The sequence below is a fragment of the Aspergillus udagawae genome (assembly GCF_001078395.1).
Source record: "Aspergillus udagawae IFM 46973 DNA, scaffold_2, whole genome shotgun sequence".
NCBI lineage: Eukaryota > Fungi > Ascomycota > Eurotiomycetes > Eurotiales > Aspergillaceae > Aspergillus > Aspergillus udagawae.
The window spans coordinates 928,190-944,436 of NW_025091265.1; the positions used below are offsets into that span (position 1 = coordinate 928,190).

The 16,247-nt window shown below is 49.3% G+C and overlaps 6 protein-coding genes across 6 annotated transcripts; 4 read left to right on the forward strand and 2 right to left on the reverse strand.

Annotated features, from left to right (window-relative positions):
- Nucleotides 1–1,303: 1,303 nt before the first annotated feature.
- On the forward strand, nt 1,304–2,971 carry Aud_002652 (oleate hydratase; the record flags this gene model as incomplete). The annotated part of the gene is made up of 2 exons (XM_043287615.1): nt 1,304–1,854; nt 1,906–2,971. The coding sequence occupies 2 exons, from the start codon at nt 1,304–1,306 to the stop codon at nt 2,969–2,971; spliced, it is 1,617 nt and encodes a 538-aa protein (XP_043143550.1).
- Nucleotides 2,972–3,632: 661 nt separating this feature from the next.
- Nucleotides 3,633–4,313, forward strand: Aud_002653 (uncharacterized protein; the record flags this gene model as incomplete). The annotated part of the gene is made up of 1 exon (XM_043287616.1): nt 3,633–4,313. One exon carries the CDS (start codon nt 3,633–3,635, stop codon nt 4,311–4,313), a length of 681 nt encoding a protein of 226 aa, XP_043143551.1.
- Nucleotides 4,314–5,150: 837 nt separating this feature from the next.
- Nucleotides 5,151–6,131, forward strand: Aud_002654 (lactate/malate dehydrogenase family protein; the record flags this gene model as incomplete). The annotated part of the gene is made up of 2 exons (XM_043287617.1): nt 5,151–5,648; nt 5,700–6,131. 2 exons carry the CDS (start codon nt 5,151–5,153, stop codon nt 6,129–6,131), a joined length of 930 nt encoding a protein of 309 aa, XP_043143552.1.
- Nucleotides 6,132–6,358: 227 nt separating this feature from the next.
- Nucleotides 6,359–8,779, reverse strand: Aud_002655 (phosphoenolpyruvate synthase; the record flags this gene model as incomplete). The annotated part of the gene is made up of 1 exon (XM_043287618.1): nt 6,359–8,779. The coding sequence occupies one exon, from the start codon at nt 8,777–8,779 to the stop codon at nt 6,359–6,361; it is 2,421 nt and encodes an 806-aa protein (XP_043143553.1).
- A 788-nt stretch (nt 8,780–9,567) lies between these two features.
- Nucleotides 9,568–11,762, reverse strand: Aud_002656 (putative heat shock trehalose synthase; the record flags this gene model as incomplete). Its single annotated transcript, XM_043287619.1, has 5 exons — nt 9,568–10,399; nt 10,449–10,913; nt 11,007–11,282; nt 11,333–11,641; nt 11,686–11,762. 5 exons carry the CDS (start codon nt 11,760–11,762, stop codon nt 9,568–9,570), a joined length of 1,959 nt encoding a protein of 652 aa, XP_043143554.1.
- Nucleotides 11,763–14,727: 2,965 nt separating this feature from the next.
- On the forward strand, nt 14,728–16,194 carry Aud_002657 (F-box domain protein; the record flags this gene model as incomplete). Its single annotated transcript, XM_043287620.1, has 1 exon — nt 14,728–16,194. The coding sequence occupies one exon, from the start codon at nt 14,728–14,730 to the stop codon at nt 16,192–16,194; it is 1,467 nt and encodes a 488-aa protein (XP_043143555.1).
- Nucleotides 16,195–16,247: the final 53 nt, after the last annotated feature.

Here is a 16,247-nt window from a genome sequence, read left to right on the forward strand (position 1 = left end):
ATTAATCCCCGGGTAGAAAGGCTGAAATATGTTAAGCGTTAAGGCTAAGAGAAGCTAGTGTGAATCTTCTCCGCTGAGGAATGACCTCTGTTTCATTCATAGGCCAGCCTGTGGGTTCGGTGTAGGTACACAACCTTGAGGGCTTCAAACAATATCGAGCAAGTCATCTACTTCATCCGGACAGATGGTTTCATGGCACACGGGGCAGGTGTTGTGAAGGCGCAGGAACCATTTTTCGAGGCACCAACAGTGGAAGACATGTCGACATTCCAGGCAACGCACTGACTGGGTTTTCAGAACTTCTTCAAGGCAGATCGCACTGTGACACCGGGAGTATCAGCATGCATCACCACAACCGACATACCGGATGCGTATACCGACCAAATGATAGGATCATTCTTAGACAGCAACGGGCTTTCTTCATCGTACCATGAAGCCTGCCAGTTCTGTAGGGAGTCCACTGGAGCAGCTTCATCAAGATGCTCGAGCCTCTGTTCTCGAGTTTGAGTTGCTGTAAACGTATATGGATAATCAATGCTTGGCTGTATCAGGTGCGGATATTGCCTGATGCGGTCCCATAACCTCAACACGACCCTTCCCATTGTCCAATGTCTTATCAGCTTAATTTCCCTAGCTACTGCTCAACCATGCACAGCGCCATGGTGGGCCAAGATAGTCCATAAGAACTCGAGCACTTACAAAATTGCAAGTACTATATAGAAGATAGTGCAACATATGACAACTGATTTCGCTAGAGCCGCATCTTCCCCGTCTTCCCCTGTGTTTGTCGGCTGGGTGTCGTTCATCATGTGCGCTGCGAGGAATAAAAGCTGAGAGGTCTAATAAAAATATGATCGATTTGCTGTCACTGCCATACTCTCCAAGTGATATATATTCTATAATATAGGGTCCGACATCCGTTTGAAGGGAAAAGGCATCTCTGGCAATCCCTTCTAGTCGTATGATGGATGCTCCGGGAAGATATGCAAGCACTGTTCGTGGTTCTTTGCCGGAAAGTCCGCAGACCTTGGTTCACGGAATGACCCGCCAGATTAGCAGAGGTCAGCCCACCAGAAAACTTAATAGCAGGTGTCGGCCAACCAGCAATATTGGCCGTCGCTACAGTTAGGGTGTCCAACCCATTAAATGCTACATTTTAGAAGCCGGCGTGACATCATCGTATTTGCAGTGATTGGTAGCTGCAAACAAATATAAGGGTGCGTAGCCGCATGCGAGCGACTGGTCTACAATGGTGAAAACTCAATATTTGCATAGACCCTAATCGATATATCCAATGCCAAGGATGGCTGAGACGTCAAACATTCAGAGGAGAGACCCAAGCAATGTGCAGGCATGGCTTGTTGGCAGTGGAATGGCCTGCCTGGCGGCTGCTGTTCATCTAATTCGCGAGGGCAACGTTCCTGGTAAAAACATCCACATCCTCGATTTGCATCTGGGGTTCGGTGGCGAAATGGGAACCTCTGGAGACGCGCAAAACGGATATTTCGTTCCCTTCGAGTGCCATCCATATTTTCATGGCGAGTGTATGAAGAATCTACTGTCTATAATACCTAGCCCTGGCGAACCTAGCAAATCCATGATGGACAATATCTACTTCTTTGAAAAGACTGAGCGGCAACCGCCACAGGACTTTGCGATGACGCGGGCAATAAAGCTGGGAAAGTCTGGACCCGAAGCCGTTTACACCGGGGGCATCCAGGTGGGATTAAAACATCGATTGGAGTTGATGAAGTTCATCTTGGAGAGCGAGACAAGCTTAGGCGCGAAAAGCATCAATCAGATCTTTCAGCAGTCCTTCTTTGAAACTGGGTTCTGGACACTATGGTCGACAGCGTATGCCCCTTAATGGCACCCTCAATATAACCTCTAACAACTCTTCAACAGGTTTGCTTTCCAGCCTTGGCATAGTGCTGTCGAGTTCCGAAGGCATCTTCGCAAATACCTAGAGGATATCCAGTATATCAATGACGTTAAGAGAGCCTACCGGACTGAGTACAACCTATTCGACTCTATCACTGTCCCTATCGCAGAATTTCTGAAAGGAGAGGGGGTTGATTTCCGCTTTAACATTGAAGTTACTGATCTACTGCTCTATCCTGAAAGTGACCCTACCACAGTTTCTGAAATTAAGCTGATCAAAGATGGAGATGAATGCCTGATTACATTGGACCCAGAAGACATTTGTCTTGTCGACCCAGGTTACTGCCGTTCGGGGGCGGTCTTTGGCAGTGATGATACTTCTCCTCCGTATCTTACCTCTAACTGGGAAGATTTGATGATGAAGGAGTGGAAACTGTGGCAGAAGTTATCTGACAAGTCTCCTAAATTTGGAAACCCAGCCAACTTCTTGTCACGGGCTCTTGAATCAGGCGTAGAAACGTTTACTACGACTATCTGGGGCTCACAGTTTATGAACCTGTATGGGAAGCTCACTCATGACCGGCCAGGAACGGGTGCCATGCTCTCTTTGACAGACAGCAAGTGGTCAATTACACTGAGTATCCCGCATCAACCATTATTCCCAACACAACCCCAGGATGTTAATGTTATATGTGGATACGCTCTGAGCCCTTCCAATGAAGGCAATTTTGTGGAGAAACCAATGTTCGCATGCTCCGGCAAGGAGATCTTCACTGAGGTTCTTTCCCATCTCGGGTTTCCCATTCAATCCATCCTCGAAAATGCGACTACTATTCCCTGTGGGATGCCCCTGGGCACTGCACCGTTTTTGACACGGGGGAGTAAAGATCGCCCACATGTGATCCCACCTTACACTACCAACATTGCGTGCGTCGGCCAGTTTGCAGAGCTTGCAGAAGATACCACCCTGAGCATGGAGTACAGCGTGCGAAGCGCTCAGACGGCCGTCTATGAGTTGATGGGACTGCAGAAGGAGCCAGCCAAGACCAAGACAAATATTCTCTTGGAGCTGTTCGATTTATTAATATAAAGCATAATCGACATGTTATTCTTCTTCCGGGTCGAGTTTATTGAGCGCCGATGATTCTATTTCGTCTTCTGCCGGTCCTTCTTTTGGTCATTTTGGTCCTTTGTTTACCCATATCTGTCCTAAATTGTGCATTGGCAATGGCCCAAGAAGCCTAATTTTAAGATTCAGTATGCCAACAATGCTTAACAGCTCTCTAGTGGCATGCGGCATTTAGTTCTCAATCAACCAGGTGGAGTTCCTTTGATAGTGTTAGTATATGGACATGTGTCCGACGGAAACCTAAACTAAAAATCGTACTGTAGCTGTATTGCCCTAAAACAGGCAAATAGCTAGCTCAACCAGACCCCACTAGTACAAAGGGAACAAGGCCCGGAAACTTGAGTCTTGTGAGCCGTGGGCCAACAACTTGAGCCATGGATCGAGTTGTTGGCAGACAGTGGCTAGACCAACAGCTGACGACAGTATACGAATGCTATCCAGCTTAATCATCGCCGGAACTGTGTATCTCCTGACCAGAATTTAACTATCAGTAGACTATGAATTCAGTTCAGTTAGCATGTGTTTAGTTCGTTGGACTGTTCGAAAGCCTATACATAATGCGCACGTGCAGCCTGAGGCCATGTAACCCTTCGCGGAACAAGACGACGAAATAACTGCCAACATGGGGACGATTCCAGAACATCTATACCATATAATACTGGCAACCTCTCATATCAATAAAAATCCCAACAACATTGTTGAAAAAGTACGCATCCCTGGGACCTATACATCTCTGTTGGCGGCTAAAGCCGCGGCACACAGCTGTTTGTTTGACGCTGGGTATGAGCGAGAGTTCTTCACCGAGTACGAGGTCAACCCGGCTGTTTTCGAAAAACCAGATTTCGTTGAGCGCCCTGGCCTGGCAGTTCGCGCTGTAGCCGCAGACGGGAGTACATGCCGGGTTCGGATCCAGACGACCCCGAATAACAAGTGCTTAACGACAGATCTTGAGGATGGTAGGATATCGATCCCGCTGTACTATGTGATTGAGACTGTCGTCGTGTATGACGGGAAAAAGGAGACAACAAGTGTCCGAGATCTGAACGTTGAGGGGACGTTCAAAACATATGACGAAGCTTGGGCTTTTGCAAAGCAGCTATTACTTTCCAAGGAGGATAAGGTTACCAAAGACAGCTTCGCGGAGTATGATGAGGCCGCACCCGGTGAGAAAAATTGCGGATATGGGGCGAACGTGATTGTGCATGCACTTAGTAATTATGGGGAGAATTTCCTGATTAGTGTCATTGAGACTCAGGAACTGCAAAATGTCGCTTTGACAGAGGCGACGATGAGGATTGCTTGAGGGTGGTTGTTCATAATGTCTAAACAGTGGAAATACATCGCACAAGACATTGGAGTTTTTGAACGCCTACTCCGTCATCCTGTCTTGGGACCACTCATGGCCCTTGGATAAAAAATTTGATCTTTGTTTGTTAATCCTATACCTTGGTGGAGATAAACCTGCCGTTCAAATGGAACCATAAAGTGATCACTTTACAGCATCGCTTTGCAAGGCCATTGATCTTTTGAGTTACTCAACACCACAAGGAGTTTTCAGACATTCAATTTATGTCGCACGCCCTGGAACCACTGGAATGTCTCAACAGGGCTGTTTACTTTCGATGCCGATTTTGCATCATCAACGTGACCCCACACAAGTAACACGGATACTTCCAAGAAGCATATTCTTCTTAACCTTTTGAGGCTTTCTCTCCGGCCCCATCAGACTACAAACTGCCATCTCAGCTCCTCGAACCTATACTCTATGCCACATGCCGTATCCTCAATGATGAACTCTTGTATATAGGAACTCATGTATTACCTACAGGAACAAGCATATGTAAAAGAAGAGAAGCAGAAATAGCAGAAAATGTCAGGGTGGCATGATGTTTTCGAGTGAGGTCATGCCTCTAATGAATCTCGATCTAAGCGTCATTCCCCGCAGCACCCGATCAGCAATTCCAGCCAGCGCCATAACCTTAAAAAACTTAAGCCTCACATACGCACATATTGTATTTAACTGGATGACAGCATAGTAAAACGTCATGAGTTAGGCGCTCGCCCCAAATCAACTAAAGCTCACGATCTTCGCTTTCTATTTACTACAATCTGTATATTTATCACCGTAGTAGTAGTCATCATGCTCTCCACCACTGGGCCTCGCATTGGCATTGTCGGTGTGGGCCAGGTTGGCGCCGCAGCCGCGAACGCGCTGATCATGAACTCGGTCGCGCGCGAGCTGATCCTGGTCGATATCAAATCTGAGCTCCGAAATGCCCAAGTCCAAGAACTCTGCGACGTGAGCCGAATGAGCGGACGCGCAGAAACGCGCGTCCGACTAGGGACATACCACGAGGCCGGGCAGTGCGACATTGTTCTCATCACCGCCGGGTCCAAGTATTCCGTCGGCGAAACCAGCGTGCAACACATGTATCGCAACCTGGGGGTCGTCCGGAGCGTGATCCAAGCGATGCGCCCCTTCCGTTCCGATGCCATACTCCTGGTCGTGTCGAATCCCGTCGATCTGCTGACCACTCTCGCGCAGCAGCTCTCCGGTCTGCCCCCCTCGCAAGTCTTGGGGTCTGGTACCCTTCTTGACTCGGTTCGGCTGCGTGGGCTCTTGGCCAACAAAGCTGGAGTGCGTGAGGACCGATCCTGAACGTGACCTGACTGACGCTTGTGATGATAGATCTCCGCAGACGCCATAGATATCTATGTCCTTGGTGTGCAGGGTCCCGAGGAGATCGTGGCCTGGTCGACGGCCACTGCGGGTGGTCTGCCACTGGCCTCCGCTGTGCCACCGGATACGTTCGATCCTGTCCAGCTCAGCAATGAGTGCAAGCAGATCTCCCAGGCCATTATCAAGGCCAAGGGGGCAATGCCCCTTGGGATCGGTGCTATCATCTCCAAGATCTGTTCATCCATCCTCCTCGATCAGCGGGATATCCTTCCCATCAGCCATTTTCAAGAGGAGTTCGGCTGTTGTTTCAGTTTGCCAGTAGTCTTGGGACGGAAGGGAATTGTCAGGACGGTTTGGAAGCCTGTCGATGCGGAGGAGTGGGGTGGAATTGCCAAGTCAGCCGCAGCCTTGAATGAGATGATTGAGCATGTTAACGAGTGACTGGTCCGTCGCCTGGTGCAGTGAGGATATGATTCTCTATTATCTATTCCCCGGGCTTTGTCTCGTATACTCTTTGGCTCTAATCGATCGATATAAGTGCAATAGTATCTGAGGAGGATCCATGACATGTAGCTTACAATCTTAAATTATATCATACAAAGCATGAATTAAGACACCTTTTAGATCTCAGGACACGTAGACTATCAAGGCTACTCCCATAAACATGCTCAACGATTGGGAATGCCCCGCTCACTTCTAATCAGATGCCGCTTGACGGCTACGAAACTGTCCGGACTGACTGATATCGAATCGATTCCCGAGTCTGATAGGAACTGAGCAAACTGGGGATGGTCGCTCGGTGCCTGGCCACAGATCCCGATCTTGCAGCCCCTCTGGCGTGCCACCGTGATCACCCGTGCAATCATCCACTTGACAGCCTCGTCTTGTTCGTTGAAGATGTCCGCCAGCTCAGCCGAGTCGCGGTCGACCCCAAGAGTAAGCTGCGTCAAGTCGTTGGAGCCGATGGAGAACCCGTCAAAGCAGTCCGCGAACTCCGCGGCCAGAATGACGTTGCTGGGGATCTCGCACATCACATACACCTGGAGGCCATGCTCCCCGCGCCGCAGCCCATTATCTGCCATCACCTCTAGCACCTTGTGCGCCTCGTCCACCGTGCGACAGAAGGGGATCATCACGATGGCGTTTGTAAAGCCCATCTCGTCGCGCAATCGCTTAATGGCCCGGCATTCGAGCGCGAAGCCCTCTCTGTACCGCGGCGAGTAGTAGCGTGACGCGCCCCGAAAGCCGATCATCGGGTTGTCCTCCTGTGGTTCGAATTCCGCGCCGCCAATGAGCCCGGCATACTCGTTCGTCTTGAAGTCGCTCATGCGGAGGATGGCGGGACGGGGATAGACGGAGGCACAGAGAGCCGCGAGTCCCTGCGCCAACTGGTCCACAAAATAGTCGCAACGGTCGTGCTCATACCCCGTCGTCAGCCGCGCAATCTCGGCTTTGGCCTCTGCATCCTGCAGCCGGTCGAAGTGGACCAGTGCCATGGGGTGCACCCTGATCGCGTTACTGACGACGAACTCCATGCGCGCCAGCCCGATCCCGTCCGCGGGCAGCCGCCACCAGCGGTAAGCGGCCGCCGGGTTGGCCAGGTTGATCATCACCTGGGTCTTCACTGGCGGCAGGTCCTGCAGATCCACGGTCTGGGTGGTGATCTCCGCGCGACCCTCGTAGACCAGGCCCGTGGTCCCCTCGGCGCAGGAGACCGTTATCTCCTGCTTGGTGTGCAGCACATAGGTAGCATTGCCCGTGCCCACAACCGCCGGAAGGCCCAGCTCGCGGCTGACGATCGCAGCGTGCGAGGTGCGGCCGCCATGGTCCGTGACGATCGCGGCCGCCCGCTTCATAATGGGCACCCAGTCCGGGTCCGTGGTCGGAGTCACCAGAATCGACCCGTCGAGGAACCGGTCCTGGTCCCGAGCCGATTCGATGAGGCAGACGCGGCCAGCGACCGCCGCTTCTCCGATAGAGAGGCCCGTGGCCAGCACCCGGCCCTTGCCGCGGCCGACCTGGTACGTGTGGAGGCGGGCAGTCGCATCACCCCGGCGCGAATGCACCGTTTCTGGCCTCGCCTGAACGATGTACAGGCGGCCCGTGATCCCATCCTTGGCCCATTCCATGTCCATGGGGCCCGCATAATGGCCCTCAATGGTACACGCCCAGCTTGCGAGCTGGAGAATCTCCGAATCGCTGAGAACGAAAGCGGCGCGCTCAGCCTTGGACGTCGGCACGTTATGCGTCGGCTGTTGCGGATCGTCACTGTAGATCATCTTGATAGCCTTGTCCCCTCGCTTCCTGCTGATGATGGGCCGCAGCCGGGGCTTGCCTAGCAGAGGCTTGAAGATTTGATATTCATCCGGGTCGACCGCACCCTGAACGACGTTTTCGCCGAGACCCCACGCGGCATTGATGAGCACAACCTGATCGAAGCCGCTTTCTGTGTCGATAGAGAACATGACGCCGGACCCGCCGGCGTCCGACCGCACCATCTGCTGCACGCCGACGGACAGCGCAACGCTCATCTGGTCAAAGCCCTTGGTGCGACGGTAGCTGATGGCCCGGTCGGTGAAGAGCGAGGCGTAGCACCGCCGGCAGGCATCCAGCACTGCCCTCTCCCCGCTCACGTTGAGGTACGATTCGAGCTGACCGGCGAAGCTGGCGTCCGGCAAGTCCTCGGCAGTAGCGCTCGAGCGAACTGCCACGCTCGGTTCAAAGACACCTACTCGGGTCGCCAGGGCGCGATAGGCGTCCCGGATGTGACTGGCGGCATCTTCCGGCCAACTTCCACGAAGAAACAGCCGGCGCATTGCCCTGCCCGTCTCCGCCAGGGTTGTGTGTCCCGCTTCCCAGTCCACAATCAGCCCGGCCATCTTGTCCCGAATCCCATTGGCGTCCACGTAGTCCCAGTACGCCTGGGCCGTTGTGGCAAAGCCAGCAGGGACCGCGATTCCCTTTGCCTCAAGGGTGTTGATCATCTCACCCAGTGAGGCATTCTTACCTCCGACGACGGCACCATCATGGAGTCGGATTTGCTCAAAGTCGCGCACCAGAAGATCGTTGTTCTGTTTGCTATTTGCCATTCTTGCTTATACCTTTGTTCCTTCTCTGAGATAGAAAAGCTACATCGTGTAGGCGAATCTCTGCATGACTGAAGAAGTTCCGCAGGTCCTGAACCGTAAAATAGGCTAGGTGCACCCGGCTGAATGGTACATGGTCACCCCATACTCAACAGAAAAGGCCAAAGGACCGGAAAATCCAATCGCCCAAGGGTTCCATGGATGAAACAGATCCCGCACTCAGCCAGTGTCTCGGGCAATCCCCAAACTGAATCACATGGCAACTCCAAAGATCTCCTGATCCTAGAGTACGCCGCATACAGATGACGCCATCATTACCATTGTTGATTTTCAGCATGACCTCCTCAGTATCCCAGCGATCAGTGACACTCCATGTGTGTCCGAAGGGGCTAAGTAACTAGGCACTCGCAGGGCCGTCCATATTGCTCCTGGAGACCAGCTCGTAGGTCACCGTGACCACACATGGAGCCAAGAAGCTACTTTTTCTTTCCCGTCACATGACCTCGTCTTTGGATAAGACCATAGTTGAGTTCTTAAGGCCATTTCAGGCCAGAAGGTTGAAGTTGAAGCATACTGTTAAGCTCAGTAGTTGAAGAAGTCTTAGTAGAGGTAAACTAGCCTACTTTCCATGATAACAATCCACGAATGTGAAAACTAGCGTTATTTTTCCACCTTAATAAAATATGAAGCTTTGAATATACATAATATCCTCAATTGCCAAAATGAAACAGTTGCTGCAGGTTCAAGATACTTACTGCGAGACTACTAAGGATAGGCAAAATGTCGCTTCTTCACAGGCTTGCCGCCGACTGAGCCAACCGATGAATATCTCCGCCATCTGGCTCAATCCTTTCGCCTTTTGACAACTTTGATGCTATATAAAACCAGGAGATAGCATTCCCGACAGTGGTATATTGGTCTGGAAGGCTATTCCGTGAGGGCAATGTCATCTGCGGCGAGAGTTTGGGATCATTGAGCTGACGAAAGAGATGTGAGATAGATTTGCGGTCATCTTTGTCCACCAGCCATGTGGTAGGGTTATTCTCTAGGAATGAATAAAAACTTGCTACCTTGATCGTGATCAGAGGCTTCTGTTTCTGAGTGGCGCACAGGAGAAATTCAGGAATTCCCTCGGGGATGGATAGTTGTATGACGACTTTAGCATGCGAAAGAAGCACATTCCACAATTGATCAGGACCTCCAAGCTCTATGACGCAGATCAGGTGTGAGATGTCGTTCATCTCGGTGTTGATGTGCCGCATGACATCTTCATAGAGGAGTGCGCTCTCACGGCCTTTAGGAGGGCCATGGCGGCATATAAGTAACTTTGGAATGGACGCTTTTGGACTTTCCTTCATCCATTGGCAACAAAACATTTGATATGCTTGCAGAATAATCACAGTCTCATCGTTGGGTCTGAATTGTGCAAGATGTAGAATATATTGCTCTAAGGGGTAAATAAGAATGTTAGCAGAGCATTGACAGATTGCAATAGGAGATGGGGGGCCTTTGCCTTCCGGATATTGTATAATCGGTGCGTTGAGAGTTTTGCACAGGGAGTTGAATAGTTGACCATAGAAGGCGATGTCTGGCTGATTCATATGCTTGTTAAAGCCGTCAAGTCTACTGATTATTAGCGGGTTCAAGTCATATATGCTGAAGGCCGCCTCACTGGTCAACAGAAACTGGAATATATCCCACACGCTTTCTGGGGAATATCTGCGGTGCCAAAACTTTCGGTACTGGAGAAACCAGTAGGTCCACATGTTCTGACCTCGTCTGCACAAAGTCCCAGACCCTAGCTGAAGGACTATTGGGATCCTCAGCCATGTTATTCTGGACCATTAGACGGTTTTCATATAGTACTGGTCTCCCGGGGTCCTGCTGCTTGGACAAAAGCGCCAAGGAGAGTAAAGGTGCACTGTCAATGACCACCACATCTACGCCTCCTTTTGACCTGGGTTGAAGGGGCCCATTGTGCTGCAGCCAATATCGCCGGGCATTCTCATACACCCACTCTAAAATCTCTAACTCCTCGTCAAAGGAAAGACACTTGAGGGAGTTGCCCAACCCCTCTAGGATATCCCTCATCTTCTGAGCAATATTGACTATCCCTGGACGTGGCTTCGCAACATACCTGTTAGGTTAGCAATATGTCAAAAACCCTCTTACCCAAGAACGTTACTAGAGGTCAAAGCCCAAGCTTTGAAAAAGGAAACCTTGTACTCACCATCTAAAGTCAACGCCCATACAATGAGCAAACCTCACCAGGGCATGTCTCATATGTTCGTCGGGTTTGCCGTGCAACGTAATGCTGAAGAATGCAACTTTTACTTGCTTTTCTCTAAGTTCCCCGGCATATTGCTGAGCAATAGCCCATGACCTCGGTTCAACAGTTCGTTCGTAGTCTTGCTTATCTGCAAGATGTGCCCTGAAATGACTATCAACCTCCACAAGCGTGTCATGACTGATCTGGGTGTGGATCACATGTCCAATTCCAAATGATCTGGAAGCTGTTAGCAACAGATCGCCTGGTCCTCCAACTTAGCTAGATACCGTATGCACTTTCGCGCCATGGAATCTGCCTGCTCATCTAGTGCTTTTCTTTCCCAGCCTCTGAAGGTGGCCACCTCACCCCGGTCATGTGCAGTTCTCGCACGAGCTTCATGTCTCAGCACCAACGGCACAATATCAAGCTTGAACCAAAGCTGTGAGCAAAGACCTGGGCATTTGAGGACAAGGGACTCTGGCAAGCCAGCACCGATGAATTTTTCATTGTATTTGGCGCTGTAGTTCTGGAATTGCGAGATGATCTTCCGGCTGAGTTCAATCGGATCTCTCGAAGCACGCTCTTCCAATTCATGACTGAGACACTCCAGCAAGTATGTCGAGTTACGAATTACGATCACAATTCGACATCCAGAGCCTTCTTCGACGAGCTCTGAAATTCCTGCCCAGATAGTCTTGGTACATCTGTTAGAGCCATATTGGATTATAGTTTAACAGAAGAATGAAACAAAAGCGTAGACTGAGGCAATCTTTCCTACCTACATTTGGAGTTTGCCCTGACCAGGAAACTTCCCTAGGTAAGGGTTGAATTGGACTGTCCTGGTTCTTATGACTCCTTAGGTCGGCCATTCTTGCCTCCCTGTCAACTGTATTAATGAAAGGATTCAGGTTTAATTAAGAGAGTACATCCGAATTATGGTGGTGGTGATTTCTCCCTCTGAAATGCCGATCCTCTGTATACAATTTTGACCCAGATGCCCCTGCCGTGAGCTACTAGCTTTTTTAATTTACTGCAATCAGGACATCTAGACTTCATGACATCAAAGCTAGCCATTAGTAGAAGCGCTCTGGATCATCCCACTGGTCAATACTTACCATATGGGGGGGTGAGTCTCGGGAAAAATGTTGATGAGGTTGCCACCAAAATCATGCCACTTCATTTGAATTTAAGGCACGTGGTCATTGGACTTTTAATGTTATAACTGGAACAAAATCTTTATGCTTCATGGATGTCATAATTATACACAGTGTTCTCTGTCTACTTGGAATTCATGACTGCCTCTGTAGTTTCAAACAAATCATATTTATTGAATTGATTCTCCCAGGCGGTCCGAGAATAATGGGACTCTCTTTCTGTCTGAGGATGTAAATGACTTCGATAAATCTCAGCAATCGTTGTTGCTCTGTAGAGATGATCGCAAGAGGGAAGAAGCCAGGTCTGGTCTCAGTTTCAGGACAGCCCATTCATGCTGCGAGAATAAATCATACATCGTCACTCTGCTCTTACAGCGGTGTTTTTTTTCGACGCCCATTCTATCGAAGAACCTTATTGAAACTATGTGACCTAGAAGAGAGTGTGGGGTTGCAAGCTTGATGCTTGCTAAGGGCCATATTCAACGAAAGCAGCTGTAGATGAAAAATGGGACGTGTCTAAGTTATATACTTCAGAAAGTGCTTCCTTATCATACCTAGTCCTAACAGTCAGGAAACCATGAAAATTAATCATATAGTGAAAAATTATCATCTTCAGCTAGGGACTTGATAGATCTATAAAGAGTAATAAAATAGATTTTCTGACGTGGCTAGCAGAGACAACTATATTACTTTGGAAGTAACTCTATACTACTATAAATTATGAGTGTCCACCACCCCAATGTAATATGTAGCCCCCAAAAGTGACACAGTCTAATATATTAGTTACCCTGTTAGATGGGCTAGTTAAGATTCTCTACTAGATTTGGCGACCACTATTTAGTATTTGCAATCTTTAACACCTATTTATTAAAGAGCCGCCTGAAACTGTGTATCCTGGAAGTGGTTTATAAGCTTGATCTAGGGCTTAAGTTAATAACTTTATAGAGTTTATCATAAATAATTATATATTGTTCTTCCTTCAGCATTACACCTAATAATAGTATTAACTATTTAATAATAAATTTATTTGAGCTTACGCTTATACTAAGTCTTGATACATTACTAAACAGGTTTTTACTTACACTCTTCATGGGTTATAATATGCAAGAGGCAGGGCGGGCTTATAAGGGACTTTCCTGCACGTCTTCGGATTTATGATGACCTCAGTGTACAAGGAGTATGACCATTTCCTGTTGGCGCAGAGGACCTGCAGTCGCATCGGAGCAAGTTGTATATTCTACGCCGGTTAGTGCATCACTGGCAATAAAATCGCCTACACACGCTAACGTAGACAGCCCTCGGAGCCTCAAGCACATGGTTCAGTCGAAATGCCAGACTAGCCATCGGCATCGTCGTCCAGCGGGCCCGGTCTAGGCGGAGTTGTCTTTCCCATCATGTTCAACAAGCCCCTGCCAGAGACTGGCTTTGCGTGGACCATGCGCACCTCCGCCTTCATCATCCTCGGCCTTCTGGCCGTCGCCAATGGCTCTGTCCGGACTCGTTTGCCTCCTAATCCTAAGCCAGGTAGCCCGAAGGACCTGGTGATGCCATTCACAGAGCCCCTTTCCTGCCTGCCTGCCATGGGGGCAGTCCTCTTTTCATTCAGTTTTTTTTCCCACCCAATCACTCCAATAGGATAACCTAGGATGTACATAACATTCCTTCATAACCATACTTAAGTGTTAGTTTTGACTTTTAACCTATATATAGTTAATGCCAGCGCCATCACTACATAGCATATATCTAGATAGAATTAAACATTCTCTAGCTATCTAAGTAATAGAATATATTATAGCCTCCTATAAGATATATATATAGTAGCTATAGAAACTGCCCCCAGGCAGCTCCCTACTTCTTCCTAAGGAAACCAGCCTTTTCCAAGTCATCATAGCAGCCAGGTGTTTTAGCAACTAGTGCCTAGTTCTTCTATAGAATAAGTTTTCAATAGACTAAAGAGGGAAGAGTGAATCATTCCTAGTCCACTAATTATGGGGCAGTTTACGCAATAATTCTCTATCATCTTAGTATAGAGGGATACTTAGAGTTAAGCATACACCCTTAGAGACTTGCTTAATATAATAGTGTAAATAGTTTCGCATGGCATGACAACTATGGGATGTTTTATTGATTAGATGATCATACCTAGTTAGGGGATTGTCCTAGGGTTAGCTTATCTACCAGAGTGATGCAAAGTTAATATAAATTTAGCAAAGAGTATGGTAATTTATCCATTTCAGGCATTTAGTGGTCGCTTATTCAAGTGATATCATGGTGGTAGAGCCATCTTATCAGCCTTCTGTATACACTTGCCGGCATTCCACAATACTGTGTAATCTATGCTCCGTTCCCTAAGATCGGAATACAGATGCTTCCAAACAAAACCCAGCCCGCGATTTGGCGAGGTCTAGCTGGAGTAGTATTTAGTCACGTCACTCACGTGTATCCTGGCTTCAACCCCGCTCAGCCGAGAAATAAGTATCTCCGTCCCGTGTGCTTACATCCCACCAGTTAACAGTTCAATAGTCATAATGACGGTTGGCTTGGAGAGCTGTCCTCCGGAGATCATCGGAAGCATTGTCAGAGTGCTAGATTTGACAGATGTGGGCAACCTCCGCCTGACGAGCAGATGCCTTCGATCAAAAGCGACACAGGGCCACTTCCGGTCCTGCTTCTGGTCCAAGCGCGTCAAATTCACCGGCCCTGAGCTCGAAAATCTCGCGATTGTAACGCAGCGCGGCTGGCTCGGATGCGAAATAAACGATCTCACGCTCGTGGGAGTTGTGAACAACACTGAGAGACTCGAAGAAGCTGTGTGGGTAAATTCAGACGATCCGAAAAAGACAGACCTTGAAACCCTCCAGCAGCGACAGCGAGATTACGAGCGACTACTAGAGTCAGGAGAGCTCGTTCATATCCTAGGCAACGTTTTCAAGAATATAGTGGCAAATAACTCTACCGGAAAGCTTCGCTCCTTGTCTCTTGAAGTCATAGTTTATCTTTCAAATGCGAAAGACGAACTCGCTCCTCCTGCTGGTGGACCTTGGAGACCTATCTGGCAGATGGCTGCGGAGACACACCGAATTGTTTTCTCGGCATTGATGGACAGTAACCTTGAAATTGACAGCTTGAATATCTTCAACAGGGCCGGCCTGCAGCGCTGCAGCATTGCCGGTAACGAGCTCAGCAGCATCGACTATGCCGCCGAAGGACTCATTATGCCGCTCCGCTCCCTGGAGTCCTTGTCGATCAGTGTTTCAGAGCCCATTTTGCACGTAACACTAGATGATCTTCTCAACGACGACTCGGAGTACGAAGTCACCTCGGAGGATGAGGACCAGGCCCGGGAAGAAGCCATGATGAAGGCAAACGATGAACGCAACTTTACGGGCCTGGCAAGCCTTATCCAAGCCTGTAGAAACCTTAAACACCTGGACATCCACCACTGTCGAGTAGAACTGGGGCATCCGTTCGCGAACATTCCGAATGAGCGGCTCTTCGGGCGCGTAGCCGCCCTAGACACCCTGCCTCAGTTAGAAGGCTGCGGTCTTCGCGGTCTCTCTCTCACGGAGGACGACCTGCTTGCTTTTCTCAGACGTCTCTCTTCCTCTCTCCGCCGCTTCGAGATGGAAACCATCACCATGACCTCTGGGACATTCGGGTCTATCTTCGAGCTTCTTACTGCTACCAGTACCAGTATCAGTACCAGTGCGGGTGCCGATGCCGCTGATGCTGCCCCCTTTCCGAACCTGCAGTATCTATACCTTGACACCCTTAGAGTCGGAAGAGACCTGGTCTTTTTCACGGGCGTTGGCAAACTGAGATACCCCATTAATCATTGGAATCCCGCACATGGAGGCAATACATTGTCAAGGCAGGGCAAGGAGGACATCAAAACGCCGATTGAGTATCATGGACCAACTAACTCGGCTCCTGTTGGCTCTCCTTTTGTTCAGCAATGGTTGCAGGATCAGCGGATGAAATACGGGCCTCCATAACTGTACATAACGACACATTGACTGAACAGTGTTTGAGGTATCCTTCTAGATGT